General features: G+C 39.9%; 3 protein-coding genes and 1 pseudogene across 3 annotated transcripts; 3 read left to right on the top strand and 1 right to left on the bottom strand.

Annotated features, from left to right (window-relative positions):
• Positions 1-33: 33 nt before the first annotated feature.
• On the bottom strand, positions 34-1,974 carry LOC111800537 (tropinone reductase homolog). The gene is made up of 5 exons (XM_023684281.2): positions 1,818-1,974; positions 1,546-1,753; positions 1,247-1,463; positions 423-535; positions 34-346 (listed from the first exon to the last, which is right to left on the bottom strand). The coding sequence occupies exons 1-5, from the start codon at positions 1,895-1,897 to the stop codon at positions 155-157; spliced, it is 810 nt and encodes a 269-aa protein (XP_023540049.1). The 5' UTR covers positions 1,898-1,974; the 3' UTR covers positions 34-154.
• Positions 1,975-3,106: 1,132 nt separating this feature from the next.
• Positions 3,107-6,179, top strand: LOC111800538 (heparanase-like protein 1). Its single transcript, XM_087126312.1, has 10 exons — positions 3,107-3,343; positions 3,429-3,465; positions 3,553-3,739; positions 3,818-3,966; positions 4,057-4,293; positions 4,378-4,567; positions 4,646-4,783; positions 4,865-4,964; positions 5,047-5,129; positions 5,175-6,179. Exons 1-10 carry the CDS (start codon positions 3,107-3,109, stop codon positions 5,398-5,400), a joined length of 1,584 nt encoding a protein of 527 aa, XP_086982438.1. The 3' UTR covers positions 5,401-6,179.
• Positions 6,090-9,928, top strand: LOC111800183 (uncharacterized; annotated as a pseudogene).
• A 1,663-nt stretch (positions 9,929-11,591) lies between these two features.
• LOC111800532 (L-type lectin-domain containing receptor kinase S.4) lies at positions 11,592-14,164 on the top strand. Its single transcript, XM_023684274.2, has 2 exons — positions 11,592-13,137; positions 13,224-14,164. Exons 1-2 carry the CDS (start codon positions 11,755-11,757, stop codon positions 13,884-13,886), a joined length of 2,046 nt encoding a protein of 681 aa, XP_023540042.2. The 5' UTR covers positions 11,592-11,754; the 3' UTR covers positions 13,887-14,164.
• Positions 14,165-14,716: the final 552 nt, after the last annotated feature.

Raw genomic sequence — 14,716 nt, 5'->3', positions numbered from 1 at the left:
TCAAACAAGAATAATAAAAATATTATAATTATGAGATGCCTCGATACAAATATTAAATGGAAAAACTAAAATGCAATAAATTATTGAATGAAAATGGTAAATTTTCTAGTGGCATCTTGACACAGATAGACCAAACAGAAGGGTCTGAAGGATTTCAAGCATTGGGGATGGGGAAAGCGTTCACAGTGTGGCCACCATCAACATACAAAACTTGTCCAGTAATATAAGACGCTGTTGGAAGACACAGAAAGGCAACCATTGACGAAACTTCATGTGGCTCCCCAGCACGTTTAAGAGGTGTTACTGACAGCATGTGGTTCATTACTTCTACATGGATCGGATCATCCTGATGAAAATGGGACAAAGATTCAGCTATAAGTTTGTAGAACCCAACCAGGATGGATTTGAATTGAATTTCTTACGGTGGGAGGTTTCACAAAGCGAGTTTTGATGATCCATGGTGCCACTGCGTTTGTGCGGATGTTGTCTTTGGCCCATTCGCATGCTAAGTTCCTTGTGATTTGGTTTATGGCAGCTTCATCAACAAATCCATTGTAAGAACATACTCTAAATATTGAAGATTAATTTAAATTTGTAACCGTCCAAGCCTACCGCAAGTAAATATTGTCCGTTTTAGCCAGTTACATATCATGTTTCGTTCCCATCCACCCTCTTGGAGGCCAGCAACCTTGTTAAAGATCACGTGTTTGTTTAGATTGCTGTCAGTTTAGATTGCTGTCAGTTAGTATTTAATTAAATCTCCTCTGCCAACATCCGTGTTAGAGATCACGTGTTTGTTTAGATTGCTGTCAGTTTCTAAATATCTTTTTGTATTCTTCCTATATATATATATAGAGCGTTCTCGCTTTTCCTTTTGATAATATATGCTAGAAGTGGGTTTGAGTGGTTATAAATGATATCAGAGTTAGACAATGAGCGGTGTGCCCACAATAACGCTCAACCCCAAGAGTGTTCCTCACTTATAAACCCATGATCTTCCACTAAATTAACCAATGTGGGACTCACTCCCAATAATCCTCAACACGGTGTGCCCACAATAATGTTGGACCTCAAGAGTGGTGGATTGTGAGATCCCATGTCGGTTAGAGAGGAGAACGAAGCATTTTTTGTAAGGGTGTAAAAGCGTTTTGAAACCCTTGAAAGAAAGCTCGAGTGAGAAAATCTAAAAAACAATAATATCTACTCGCTGTGTGCTACAAATTAGTGTGAAAAAATTGTGGGTTACCTTTGGATGCAGCGTATGCAGTAGATAGTGGAAGCGACATCGAGCCAGCAACAGAGGACATGAACACAATGCTTCCATTACCAGAAGCTTTCATCAAAGGATGAGCGAGTTGGCTAAAATGAAACGACGCTTCAAAATTGGTACTCATAACACTCGAAAGCTCTTCCTCCGTAACGTCTTCGGAGTTCTTGTACGCCCATGTCCCAGCATTATTCACCTAAAACACCTCAAAAACAGAGCTTCATACTAAAACACTTACACATCCATTATGAACACACCATTTTTCTCATTTTCGTTACCAAAATGTTGAGGCTTCCATTGAACAGAGACGACACGGTTTCCATCAGCTGCTTCCTCTGTTCTCTGCTATGCACATCGCACACAGACCCACTTACATTGAACCCCATTTCTTCCCATTCTTTCAGGCATTTGTCCAAATCTCCCTGGCTTCGCGAGCATGTGTGGACAGTGGCACCAAATGCTGCAAGCTCCTCCACCGTGGCTCGCCTGAAATAAATGGGTTAGAACAGAGACACCAAAAGGGAAAGGAGGAGCTGGAAATTATGAGTACCCAATGCCGTGGGTTCCGCCGGTGACTAGAGCAGTCATCCCCTGAAGCGTCCATCTTTGATCTCTGTCGGTGTTCGCCATGGCTGCTAGGATTGATTAAGATATGGAGTTTGGGTTAGACCCATTTTAATACTCACTCACTGCCCTTTGGGCAACCACGTGATTCATGCTTTGGGCACCAAATTGAATTAACACATTACTCATTCCCATATTTCTATCTTCTCCCCCCCTTAAATTAATCTTACAATATAATTATCAACTCATAGAGACAATCCACCAAAACTTTAATAAAAATTCCTTAATTTAACGAGATTCTTCATTTGGTCTCATTTAAGTTGCACGAGTTTGATTCAATAATAGGATACCGAATCTTTTTGACTTGTGTTCTTGCTTTCATCCCCTGTTGGATGATGAAAGTCTCACATAGGCTCATTTAGGGAATGATCATGGGTGGGTTTATAAACAAAGAATACTCTCTCCATTTGTTTGAGTCCTTTTTGGGAAAGCCCAAAGCAAAGCCCATGAGAGCTTATGCTCAAAATGGACAATATCACACAGTTTATGGAAAGTCTAGTTTGTCTAACAATCCCAACAATTTTGGGTCATGATCAAGAATGGGAACAATTATGGTTGATGGAAACTCAACAATAGCATAAACGGTTGAAAATTTTTGTTTGTTTGATTTTGGATATTTGACTTTATGACGAGTGTCGTTAGTCCAAGCTTTATGTTTGGGATGGTCATGCATCGACGCTCACCTTGTGAGAATATATATGAAATCGAAAAGAAAAAAACTTTATTAATCAATTTTCTCTTCTTTATCGTTCCAAGATTTAACTCTTCCTATACTTAATAAAGCAGTTCAAGGTTTGACGGTTTGCAATGCATAATTAATCTTTTTGTAGCATATTGTTTCTTCGTAAAAATCTACCCTAATTTACTCGGGGCTGGCTTCAAAGGAACCTGTCACCCACCCATTTCAAGCAATCGAAGGTTCGCTATTTGACTTTTCAGTGCGTTGTTTGTATATGGAAATGCGAATTAACTAAGCAAACGGATATATGGCACAATCAACAAAAACAATTAAGTATTGAAGTTATGAATTTTAATGCATTACATAAATTTACCGTTTTTGAAAACCATTAATGTTAGGAGAGTTAAAAAAACAAAAGTTACTATGAGTATATATAAACTCTGTTCCTTCCATTTGTTTTCATCGTTCTTTCAATCTGAATCTCGAGGGTCGGATATTTCTTTTTAGGGTTTGGGGATCTATTTTTTGATTCAATAATGGGATACCAAATCCTGTTGATTTGTGTTCTTGCTTTCGTCCCAACCATTTTAAGTCGTGGCACAATCATTTTGGGTCATGACACAACAATGGGTACAATTGTGATTGATGGAACCAAAACGATAGCAGAAACAGATGAAAATTTCGTTTGCTTAACTTTAGACATTTGGCCTCATGACGAGTGTCGTTGGTCCAAACTTTGTGTTTGGGATGGTCATGCATCGATGCTCAACTTGGTGAGAATATACATGTTCATCAGGAAAAAAAAAATACAATTAATAGTATTTTATTAATCAATTTTTTTTTTCTTTATTGTTCCAGGATTTAACTCTTCCCATCCTTAACAAAGCAGTTCAAGGTTTGACTGTTTGTAATGCATCGATAATCTTTTTATAGCATATTGTTTCTTCGTAAAAATTTACCTTAATTTGCTCTCTATCATTAGCTTTCAAGTCGGTAAGGATTAGAGTAGGAGGTACTTTGCAAGACAAATTGATCTATAACGTCGGGACTGGCTTCAAGGGAACCTGTCACCCATTTCAAGCAATCGTAGGTTCGTTATTTGACTTCTCAGTGGGATGTTTGTATATGGAACGGTGGGATGATTTGAACAACTTTTTCAATAATACCGGGTATGTTCTCTTTATTTTATTAATTTTTCTTGCTTTCTTTTCCCCTTTTGAATACTGAAACTTCTTTTAATCCGACAGGGCGATTGTGACTTTTGGCTTGAATGCTCTCTTGGGTAAGCACAATACAAAAGGAATTCAATGGGAAGGAAAATGGAATTATAGCAATGCCGAGGCTCTTATTCAATACACCGTAGAGAAGAATTATAAAATAAATTCATGGGAGTTCGGTAAGCTAACTAATACTAGAAGTCAATTGTTCTCGGTTGATTTAATGACCATAATTCATGCGTACTGAGGCATATGCCACCACTACACAGGCAATGAATTGGTGGGACGTATTAGTATTGGTGCAAGTATTACTGCAACACAATACGCAGAAGATCTTCTCAAGCTTCGAGAAATCATAGATCGTTTGTACAATAACTCCCAACAAAAACCTCTGATTGTAGCACCGGGTGCATTCTTTGATGAGGCATGGTATGATGAATTTGTTAGAAAAACTGGACCAAAAGTTGTCGATGTTCTCACTCATCATATATATAACATGGGTGCAGGTTTGACTACTGTTCTTGCTACCATTCTCATTATGTGTATCCAAACTGTAGTATGAGTATTGAGAACCTGTTTTTGGTTTGTAGGTAATGACCCCAAATTGATTTACAGATTCGCTAACTCTACGTATCTTTCTCAAGTATCAAACACATTTGAACAACTCGAGAATGTAATTCAAAAGAATGCCCCGTGGGCTGCGGCTTGGGTTGGAGAAGCGGGAGGAGCCTATCAGGGTGGAAGTCCTCATCTTTCCGATACATTTATCAATAGTTTTTGGTAAACAACTTCAGTTCACCTTTTTTTCCCATTTGAATATGAAAGAAAAAAGAATGCTCGGGTATTTAAAGAATGACTTAAATGTATTAGGTATTTGGATCAGCTTGGGATGGCTTCTTTGTACAATACGAAAGTATATTGTAGGCAGACTTTGATCGGTGGATTCTATGGCGTCCTCAAATCCTCAACTTTACTTCCTACACCAGATTACTACGGGTAATCAAACATCTCTTCTTCTTCTATCTTTTGATCCTAATATTTATACAAACTCTCACTTCCTTTGGTATTTTTTATTAGTGCACTTCTCTTTCACCGACTTATGGGGCCGGGAGTTCTCAAAATTGACAATAAGGTGTCTTCTGACCTTCGTAGCTACGCTCATTGCTCAAGAGGAAGAGTAAGAAGTCATTTTGAGAGTTTAATATAATAAACTTTTATTTGATATCATCCATTGATTCTAATTTATTATTTTCGTGTAGTCGGGTGTGACCTTGCTTCTCATCAATTTGAGCAACACAACTAACTTTTTAATCACCATTCAAAATGACATGAACATGAGCTTGCGTAAAAGCAATACTCGGACAAATGGTTCTCATTTAAAGGATAGACAAAAAAGAACAGCTTTAAGAGAAGAATATCATTTAACTCCAAAAGATGGTCTACTTCGAAGCTCCACGGTACTCTTAAATGGAAATCCATTGGAAACTACAAAAGAGGGAGACATACCAAATCTTGTACCCGTCTACCGTCAGAGCAACTCTTATATACATATTGCTAGTTGGTCCATTGCTTTTGTTGTCATTCCTGACTTTGTAGCTCCCGCCTGCAAGTGATTTCATTGTAGCATCTTGTAAGCACCTAAATACTCGATGCAACTATGAAATTATGAAATGGTAGAACTGAAATGCAATAAATTTTTATGCTTTCTTTTCCGAGTTGCTTATTGTTACAATAATTTGAAAGATGATTCGAGCCTTTAGTTAACTGGAGAATTGAAAATAAAAACTTTGAGAGAAAGTTCGAAAGGGAAAGTCCAAAAAAGACAATATCTACTAGCGGTGGGCCGGTGGGCTTGAGCTGTTACAAATGGTATCAGAGCCAAACACCGAGCGGTGTGCCAGAAAGGACGCTGAGCCCCGAAGGAGGTGGACACCGAGCAGTGTACTGACGAGGACGATGGACCCTGAAGGGAGGTGGATTGTGAGATCTTGCATCGATTGGAGAACGGAACGAAACATCTACATAAGTGTAAGAAACCTCTCCCTAACGCGTTTTAAAACATTGAAGCGAGTCAAGTCAAGCAAGTCAAGCAATAAGACATTTTAAGTCGTCCTTAGCTTTCATGAATTTCATGAAATTTATGACATGTTGCCATCAAATTTATGAACATATAAAGAAAAAGATTCAATTTAGAATAAATTGTTATTTGTTAGTCTCCCCCCATTTCATACTCCACACCATATAGATTCTCAGCTGCAACTAACTTGATGAATCTTTAGCTTAATACAAGCACTTTCCATCCATGGCTTCTCCCAATTTCATAACCTTTGTCCTTTGCCATTACTTTCTGTTTCTTCACTATTCTCAAGCTGTTCTTCATCCTCCCTTTGACAACAACACTGATCAGGAAGCTCTGCTTTCATTCAAATCTTCACTCATTGATCCACATGGTGCCTTGGATTCTTGGCATCCAAACAGTTCCTTCTGCAAATGGCTTGGTGTTCTCTGCAACCTGAAAAGGCGTCGAGTCATCAGACTCCGACTTGAACATCGCTCGCTAGCTGGACCGATTTCTCCTCACCTCACCAACCTTTCGTTTCTTCGCCGTCTTGAGCTTCAAGGGAATAACTTCTCCGGGAGAATTCCACCGGAGATTCATTGCCTCTTTCGGTTGCGAGTTTTGAACTTGAGTTCCAACAGCCTTCATGGAACCATTCCACCATCTTTGAGCCATTGTTCGATGCTTCGTGTCGTTGATGTTTTCGGGAATGAGCTTCGTGGTAGAATTCCATCAGAACTAGGTAGCTTATCAGCACTTTACGATTTGAATCTCGGCCGAAATAACTTCTCAGGAACCATCCCTTCTTCATTTGGTAATCTATCTTCTCTCAACAAGTTGAATGTAGTTACAAATAATTTAGAGGGTCCAATCCCAGATGAACTAGGTCGTCTCAATCGACTCTGGTATTTACATCTAGGAGATAACAAAATCTCCGGCAGTTTTCCTGCTCAACTGATGAACATTTCTTCTCTTAATATGCTTTCTTTACCAAAGAATCAGCTTTCTGGCGAACTTCCATCTAATTTGTTCATAGCACTAAGTAATCTTTCCATTGCGTTTTTTGGAGGAAACATGTTTGATGGCCAAATCCCTGAATCAATTTCTAATGCCTCCAAACTCGAAAGATTTGACCTATCAGTGAACCAAATTTCAGGAGAAATTCCTTCATTTTGGAAGCTAGAAAGGGTTCAGGAACTGAATCTTGAAATGAACTACCTAACAAGCCATGGAAAGGAAGGTCTCAACTTTATTACTTCACTTACCAATTCAACTCACCTGAAAATGTTGTCAGTGGCCACAAATTTACTCACGGGACAGCTTCCTCGGTCCATTGGAAACTTGTCAGCTCATATTTCTAAGCTTCTAATGGCAGAAAACCAATTTAGTGGAAGCATCCCTAGTGAAATAGGAAACTTGGGTGGCCTCATTTCTGTATCTTTACCTTCAAATTCCTTCACAGGTAACATTCCTTCTTCATTATCAAACCTCAAGAACTTGCAGGTGCTATCATTAGAATCAAATATTCTGTCAGGCTCCATCCCTGAAACGTTTGGTAATCTAAGTGAGCTCTCTCTGTTTTTAGTCAATGATAACAAATTAAGTGGAAAAATTCCTCTCAGTTTAACAAACTGTGAGCGTCTACTCGTATTTGATCTATCACAAAATGGGTTGAGCGGGAACTTACCAAAGGAGATCTTTAGCTTCCCAAATCTTTTAGAATTCAACGTTTCAGTCAACAACTTGACAGGTTCTTTGCCTTCTGAAATTGACAAGCTATTGATCGTTCAATTATTCGATGTCGCCACAAATCAACTCTCCGGAGCCATTCCAGACACCATAGGAACCTTCTTGAATCTTGAGTACTTGATCATGTCTGGCAATTCTTTCGAAGGACCAATTCCCAGTTCATTGGCCAATTTGAAAGTGGTAACTCTCATAGACATTTCATCAAACAGGTTGTCTGCAACAATCCCTTCTCTTGATGGCCTCCAATACCTCCAATACTTGAACCTCTCTTCCAATAAACTACAAGGAGAAGTACCTAAAAGTGGCATATTTCTCAACATATCAGCCGTATTTCTATCCGACAACCCCGAGCTTTGCGGCGGCATTGCTGAACTTGGACTACCAAAATGCTCTGTTGGCTCAACTGGCAAAAGAAAAATTGGGAAATTAATTGCAGGAGTTGTTGCAGGAGGAATTGGTGCATGCCTCGCAATTGCTACGGCTTTCTTGTTCTGGATAAGAAGGAAACCAGTGGCGAAAATGGACACAGATTTGAGTTTATTGGAAGGGGTTCATAGGGCATATTCATACTACGAATTGAAACATGCGACGGGAGACTTCGCCCATGAAAATCTAATCGGAAAGGGGAGCTTCGGATCCGTTTACAAAGGCGTAACGAGAGACGGAAACTCAATCGCCATTAAAGTAATCGATTTAGACCATCGAGGTGGAATGAAAGGTTTTGTTAACGAATGTGAAGTTCTCAGAAACATAAGGCATCGGAACCTGGTGAAGATCCTGAGTGCTTGTTCCAGTTTGGATTTCAAAGCATTGGTTCTGGAATTTATGCCGAATGGAAACTTGGAAACCTTCACGGAAGAGGAGATGGGCGATCAGAGCGATGGCTGCCTCTGAAACAGAGAATAAACATAGCGCTAGACGTAGCGGCTGCAATGGAGTATCTTCACGATGGATTCGAAACTCCTGTAGTTTCATTGCGATCTGAAGCCGAGCAATGTTCTTCTGGATGAAGACATGACCGCCCATGTTGCTGATTTTGGGCTGGCAAGATTTCTTCAAGATCAAGGCGATTCTACGAGCCATAGTCAGAGCATTAGTAGTGGGCTAAGGTCTTTTATACTAGACTAATCTACCTCGATAGATATTCAAGATTTTTAAAACGTGTCTCATGTGTAAAGGGTTTAACCCTACTTCAATCCGTGTCTTGCACCATCCGGTGATTAGCTCTAGTAGCAGTGAGCTTGAGCTGTTACAAATAGCATCAGAGTTAAGACACTGGACAATGTGTCGGCAAGAAAGCTGACTTCCAAAGGGGAGAGGATTGTGAGATCCCACATTGGTTGAGAGGGGAACGAAACATTCTGAGTGTGTGTAAACCTCTCCGTAGTAGACATGTTTAAAATATTATGAGCTTGACGACGATATGTAATAGGCCAAAACGGACAATATCTACTAGCGATGGGCTTGGATTGTTATAGTCCAAGTCCGCCGCTAATAGATATTAACCAAAGTGCTTTGGCCCGTCACTTATAGCCATCAATTGGATTTTAAAAGCTGTCTGTTAGAGAGAGGTTCCACGCTCTTATAAGGAGTTGTTCACTCCCCTCTCTCTCTCACAGATGCATTCTAATAACCGCAAGGTAGACAGCGATACGTAACGAGCTAAAGCAGACAATATCTGTTAGCATCATACTTGAACGGTTATAAATGGTATTAGAACCAAACACCAGTTGGTGTACCAGCAAAGACGCTAGCCTCAAGGGGTGGATTGTGAGATCCCATATAGGTTGGAGAGAGGAACGAACTACTTCTTATAAAAGTATAGAAACCTCTCTCTTACAAACGCGTTTTAAAAACCGTAAAGCTAACAGCGATATATCTGTAGACTTGAGCTGTTACACTTTCTTTCTTTCTATTGGGACTTCCATTACACCTCCATTTTTAATGCAGAGTACGGGTATGGCGTTGGAATATCAAGAAAGGGAGACATTTACAGCTATGGAATTCTTCTTCTGGAAATGCTAACACAAAGAAGCCCAACAGATCAAATATTCAGTGAAGAAACGAACCTACAGAGATGGGTAGAAGCTGCTATTCCAAACACGGTAATCGATATTCTGGATGAAAGATTGAAAGAACTTTGCTTTCATATGAACACAATGGATCATCTCATTAGTATTTTGAATCTAGGTTTCAAATGTACAAATGAGTACCCAAATGAAAGACCCGAAATGAAAGACGTGTACGCAACAATCAAAAGGGTTCAATCCTCGCTATTCAGCTAAGCGTTATTCGCTATCTCAAGATACTTAATTGACTTTTATAAAAAAGATCGTGAGTTTATAAGTAAGAAATACTATCTGTATTGATATAAGACTTTTCGAAAACTTATGCGAGATCTGACCGTTAAAGATCTTTAGTCAAATTTGATTCGTGGAATCCTGATTCAAATCATTACGTAATGGAAAAATGAATCATAATATTTTATAATTTCTCTTTATTATTATTATTATTATTTTCATTTTAAATTATTTTGGAAGTTAATGTAGCGTTTAGAATTTGTATTTATTTAATGTTTAAAAAATTATTTAAATAAAATAATTTTGGTGCAATAATATATTCTTTTAATAATGACAAAAGCTTCTTCTTACAAAAGGAAAAAACCGTTGACTCAAAAGTCCACTCAAGGGACAAATTAAAGTCAAGTTTGGAAATATGACTTTGGAGTGCTCCATTTTCCTTTATTGGTAAATTGTTTTTTAATTATAAAGTTGTAATTTAATTTATCGAAAAAATGGTTAAATAATAAAAAAGACCGAAATTATATTAATACATTTAAAATAGTAGTAATCATATTTAGTAAGAAAATAAATTTAAAATAGAAATAAAATGGTCTGCACCCATTGAATTGTTTTGACAAAAAAAAAAAAAAAAAAAAGTCAAACTTTGCGGAATAAATTGAGCAACTTGGAATTAAATTATAAATTTGATTCGTCAAATCCCTTCTAGATTAATTTTCTGCTAAAATAAGATTCATTTTAATAAAGCAATAATTAAATTCTTTTTAAGTATTATCAAATCAATGTTATAAAATCATAAAAATTAAATTAAATTTATAATGTAATTAATAATAATTAAGTAAACAACAATTGTGGTGACCGGGAGCTAATCACGGTCAGTTTTGGGGAAAAGCACGTGGGAGTTTGACTTGTATCCTAGGTTAAAAATTATGCTCCCAATGTCTTTTTTATCTAATAATATTTATATCAATCCACTTCCACTCCAACTTATGGGGAGAGATTTTCATACTATTATAATATTTTGTATGTGAGATCTCTAGCCAAACCCACGTCCGTAAGAGAAGGGAACAAAATATATAATGAACCAAAGCGGACAATATTTGCTAACGGTGTGCTTGAGCCGTTATAGTTTAGGTTTATGTTGTTTTGTTGAATGTGACTCTCTCCTAATGAACCTGAAGGTTAGGATGGATATATATACTTTTTTGTGATTTGTGTTGCATGTTCGATTACGTGATGAACGTGATAGATGTGCATGTATTTAATATGTAATGTGTGGATAGTGAGTTTGGGGGGATCTCATTCATATGTGTGAATGACATGTCGTTAAGTAGATCATGAGAGTGTGCATTGTTAGATGATGAAAGTCCCACGTCGGCTAATTTATGGAATGATCTTGGGTTTATTATAATCAAATAATACTCTCTCTCCATTGGTATGAGGCGTTTTTGGGAAGCCCAAAGCAAAGCCATGAGAGCTTATGCTCAAAGTGGACAATATCATACCATTGTGGAGAGTCGTGTTCGTCTAACATGTGTAAGATCCTACATCGGTTAGGGTGGAGACAGGGGCGGTGTGCCAGAGAGAACGAGTGTGAGTAGGGGTGGATTGTGAGATCCCACATATACTCGATTGGGTATGAATTAGCTTGGCTAGTGGCCCATTTTAGAGGTCCCATCGCCTTCTTCACTCGTCCACTTCACATTTGTCATTTACTCTCATTTCTCTTTATCTATTTCTTTCTGTAGCGTTCAATTCAACAAAATCTGCTTGCCATGGCACTACTTATCCCCCAATCTTCACCAAATTTCTTCAAAGCTCGCACCATACCCTTCTAGATCGCAATCCTTCCCTTTCCCATGGCCCAATTCTTTCTCCTCTGTTTCTTCTTTCTCCTCTTCTTCGCCGCCCCCGCCGCGTCGCAGCAGCTCTACTTCGCCGGATTCCACGACGCCGCCGCTGCAGCCAACTTATCTCTCACGGACATCGCCAAGATCGAGCCGAATGGAATCTTAAAGCTCACGAACGACACCAGTCGACTACAGGGTCATGCCTTTTATACCTCCCCTGTTCGCTTCAAAAACTCCTCCGACGGCAAAGCTTTTTCCTTCTCCACCGCTTTCGCCATCGCCGTCGTCCCCGAGTATCCAACCCTCGGTGGTCATGGCCTTGCCTTCACAATCGCACCCTCCAAAACCCTCCGTGGATTACCCAGTCAGTATTTAGGCCTTCTCAATGCCACCGATGTCGGGAACTTCTCGAACCATCTCTTGGCTGTCGAGTTCGACACCGTTCAAGATTTCGAGTTTGGCGACATCAACGACAACCATGTCGGAATCAATCTCAATAATATGGTCTCTAATGCCTCTACCACAGCTTCGTATTTCGTCGACGACGGACCCACCAAACAAAACTTAACCCTAAAAAGTGGGAGGCCAGTTCAAGCGTGGATCGATTATGATTCCTCTGTAAATTCCCTCACCGTGGCGCTTTCACCGTTTTCGACCAAACCCAAGAAGCCGATTCTGTCGTTTAATGTAGATCTCTCTCCGATTCTTCACGAGTTTATGTATGTTGGGTTCTCCGCCTCGACAGGGCTTCTTGCGAGCTCTCACTATGTGTTGGGATGGAGTTTCAGTATGAACGGCGCCGCCCAGTCTCTGGATCTTTCCTCTTTGCCGTCTGTTCCAGGTCCGAAGAAGAATCACACTGGTTTCACGATTGGGGTTTCCATTACGGCTGTTTTAATCGTGATAATAGCGATTTGTGTAGCTGTTTTCATCATTTGGAAGATCAAAACCGCGGACATAATCGAATCATGGGAGCTCGAAATTGGCCCTCATCGGTACTCTTACAAGGAGCTCAAGCAAGCGACTAAGCGATTTAGGGATAAAGAGCTTCTGGGTCGCGGTGGATTTGGGAAGGTTTATAAAGGAACTTTACCAAATACGAAAACCCAAGTGGCTGTTAAGCGAATTTCTCATGAATCGAAACAGGGTTTGAGGGAATTTGTGTCGGAAATTGCTAGTATTGGTCGGCTTCGTCACCGGAACTTGGTTCAGTTACTGGGATGGTGTCGCCGCCGTGGCGATCTGCTTCTGGTTTATGAGTTTATGGCTAATGGAAGCTTGGATAACTACATTTTTGATGAGCCGGATGTGATTTTGAGCTGGAATCAGAGGTTTCGGATCATCCAGGGCGTTGCCTCCGGTCTTTTGTACTTACATGAAGGCTACGAACAGGTTCATAAATCAAAAAGCTAGTTGTTCGTGAGCTATTAAGTGACTGTGAATTTAACTGTTTGTTCATGTCTTTTTTTGTGACATAGGTGGTTCTTCATAGAGATGTGAAGGCCAGTAATGTTCTGCTGGACAGCGAGATGAACGGGAAGCTCGGCGACTTCGGCCTTGCGCGGCTGTACGAGCACGGGGCGAATCCAAGCACTACGCGGGTGGTCGGAACATTGGGATATCTGGCGCCGGAGCTTCCCAGAACAGGGAAGTCCACCACAAGCTCAGATGTATATGCATTTGGCGCACTGCTACTGGAAGTGGCCTGCGGACGGCGGCCAATCGACCCGAAAGTGTCGTCGGAGGAATTGGTGCTGGTGGATTGGGTATGGGAGAATTACAGAGAAGGGAGATTACTGGAAGTAATGGATCCAAAATTGAAAGGGGATTTCAATGAGGTTGAAGCTGTTATGATTCTGAAATTGGGGTTGTTCTGTTCGAATGATACGGCGGCGGCACGGCCGAGTATGAGGCAGGTGGTGCGGTTTTTGGAGGGAGAAATTGGCGTTCCCGACGAGATTTCAGCGCCGAGAGTGATGGAAGGAGGGAAGAACAGTGAAGGGTTCGATGCTTTTGTGAATTCGTTTGCTTCTTCTTCGTTTAACAAGTTCAGCACCAATTCGTTGACGGGAAATCGAGATATGGATATGAGTTTTGCTTCTATTTCCACGTCTCTTTCGCTTCTAAGTGGCAGAGACTGATTTGTAAACAGCAAAAACAGGTCCAAGTGAGCAAAAAACAGATCAAACAGCTCCAAGGCAGCCAAAATCAAGTCAAAAAATTACGTTTTTCTTTGTTTGATCTGTAAATAAATCTTGGAGTCAGAGATTGGGGTCCTCAAATTCTTAGTTGATGTAACATTAAGTCAAAGTAATGGTTCGTGCTGATAAGTCAAGAGTTTAATGGGTTTGACTTTGTTTCCCTAAGTTTGGCCCACATTTGAATGAAATCCTCTCATTTCTATGTGGGTTACCACTGCTCTCAAAGTTTCAAACCATGTTCTTCAAGCTCGTAACTCTGTGGTCAATGATGGTGGCCTTAGGTTCAGCTTCTTCTTAAGGTCTCTGCAAGTCAATCGCTTGATGGGCATGCCCATCATAACCTCAAATGGCTTTAAGAGTTCAAGCCCACCGTTAACAACGTTGTCTGTTTTGACCGGTATCGTCTCACCGTCAGTTTCAAAATGCATCTATTAGAAAGAAGTTTTCATGTCCTTATAAAAATTGTTTCGTTCCCCTCTTCATCTAATGTGAGATCTCACAATTCGTTTTCTTTGGGGGCCAGTGTCATCACTGACAGACCGCTCGATGTTGGACTCTAATACTCATTTGTCATGACCCAGCCTCCCTTGAGGCTTATGGAGCTCTCGAACAGTCTCCCCTTAATCAAGGCTCGACTCCTTTCTCTGAAGCCCTTGAACAAAGTACACCCTTTATTCGACACCTTAGTCACTTTTTTATTACACCTTCGAGGCTCACAATCTTTGTTCGATATTTGAGGATTCTATTGTCATAGCTAAGTTTAGGACATG

This window comes from Cucurbita pepo, chromosome 8 (assembly GCF_057944985.1).
Source record: "Cucurbita pepo subsp. pepo isolate OVF chromosome 8, ASM5794498v1, whole genome shotgun sequence".
Classification (NCBI taxonomy): domain Eukaryota; kingdom Viridiplantae; phylum Streptophyta; class Magnoliopsida; order Cucurbitales; family Cucurbitaceae; genus Cucurbita; species Cucurbita pepo.
Note: the sequence above shows the minus strand (reverse complement) of the source record. Positions and strands in the feature narration are given on the sequence as shown.

Excerpts from the sequence above, each read along its gene's own strand:
- LOC111800537 (XM_023684281.2), bottom strand. The coding sequence starts at position 1,897 with ATGGCGAACACCGACAGAGATCAAAGATGGACGCTTCAGGGGATGACT. Across the intron at positions 1,754-1,817 it reads GGCGGAACCCACGGCATTGG|GCGAGCCACGGTGGAGGAGC; the intron begins GTACTCATAATT and ends CATTTATTTCAG. Across the intron at positions 1,464-1,545 it reads ATGGAAGCCTCAACATTTTG|GTGAATAATGCTGGGACATG; the intron begins GTAACGAAAATG and ends GAGGTGTTTTAG.
- LOC111800538 (XM_087126312.1), top strand. The coding sequence starts at position 3,107 with ATGGGATACCAAATCCTGTTGATTTGTGTTCTTGCTTTCGTCCCAACC. Across the intron at positions 3,466-3,552 it reads CCTTAACAAAGCAGTTCAAG|CTTTCAAGTCGGTAAGGATT; the intron begins GTTTGACTGTTT and ends CTCTATCATTAG. Across the intron at positions 4,568-4,645 it reads ACATTTATCAATAGTTTTTG|TAAATGTATTAGGTATTTGG; the intron begins GTAAACAACTTC and ends TAAAGAATGACT.
- LOC111800532 (XM_023684274.2), top strand. The coding sequence starts at position 11,755 with ATGGCCCAATTCTTTCTCCTCTGTTTCTTCTTTCTCCTCTTCTTCGCC. Across the intron at positions 13,138-13,223 it reads TACATGAAGGCTACGAACAG|GTGGTTCTTCATAGAGATGT; the intron begins GTTCATAAATCA and ends TTTGTGACATAG.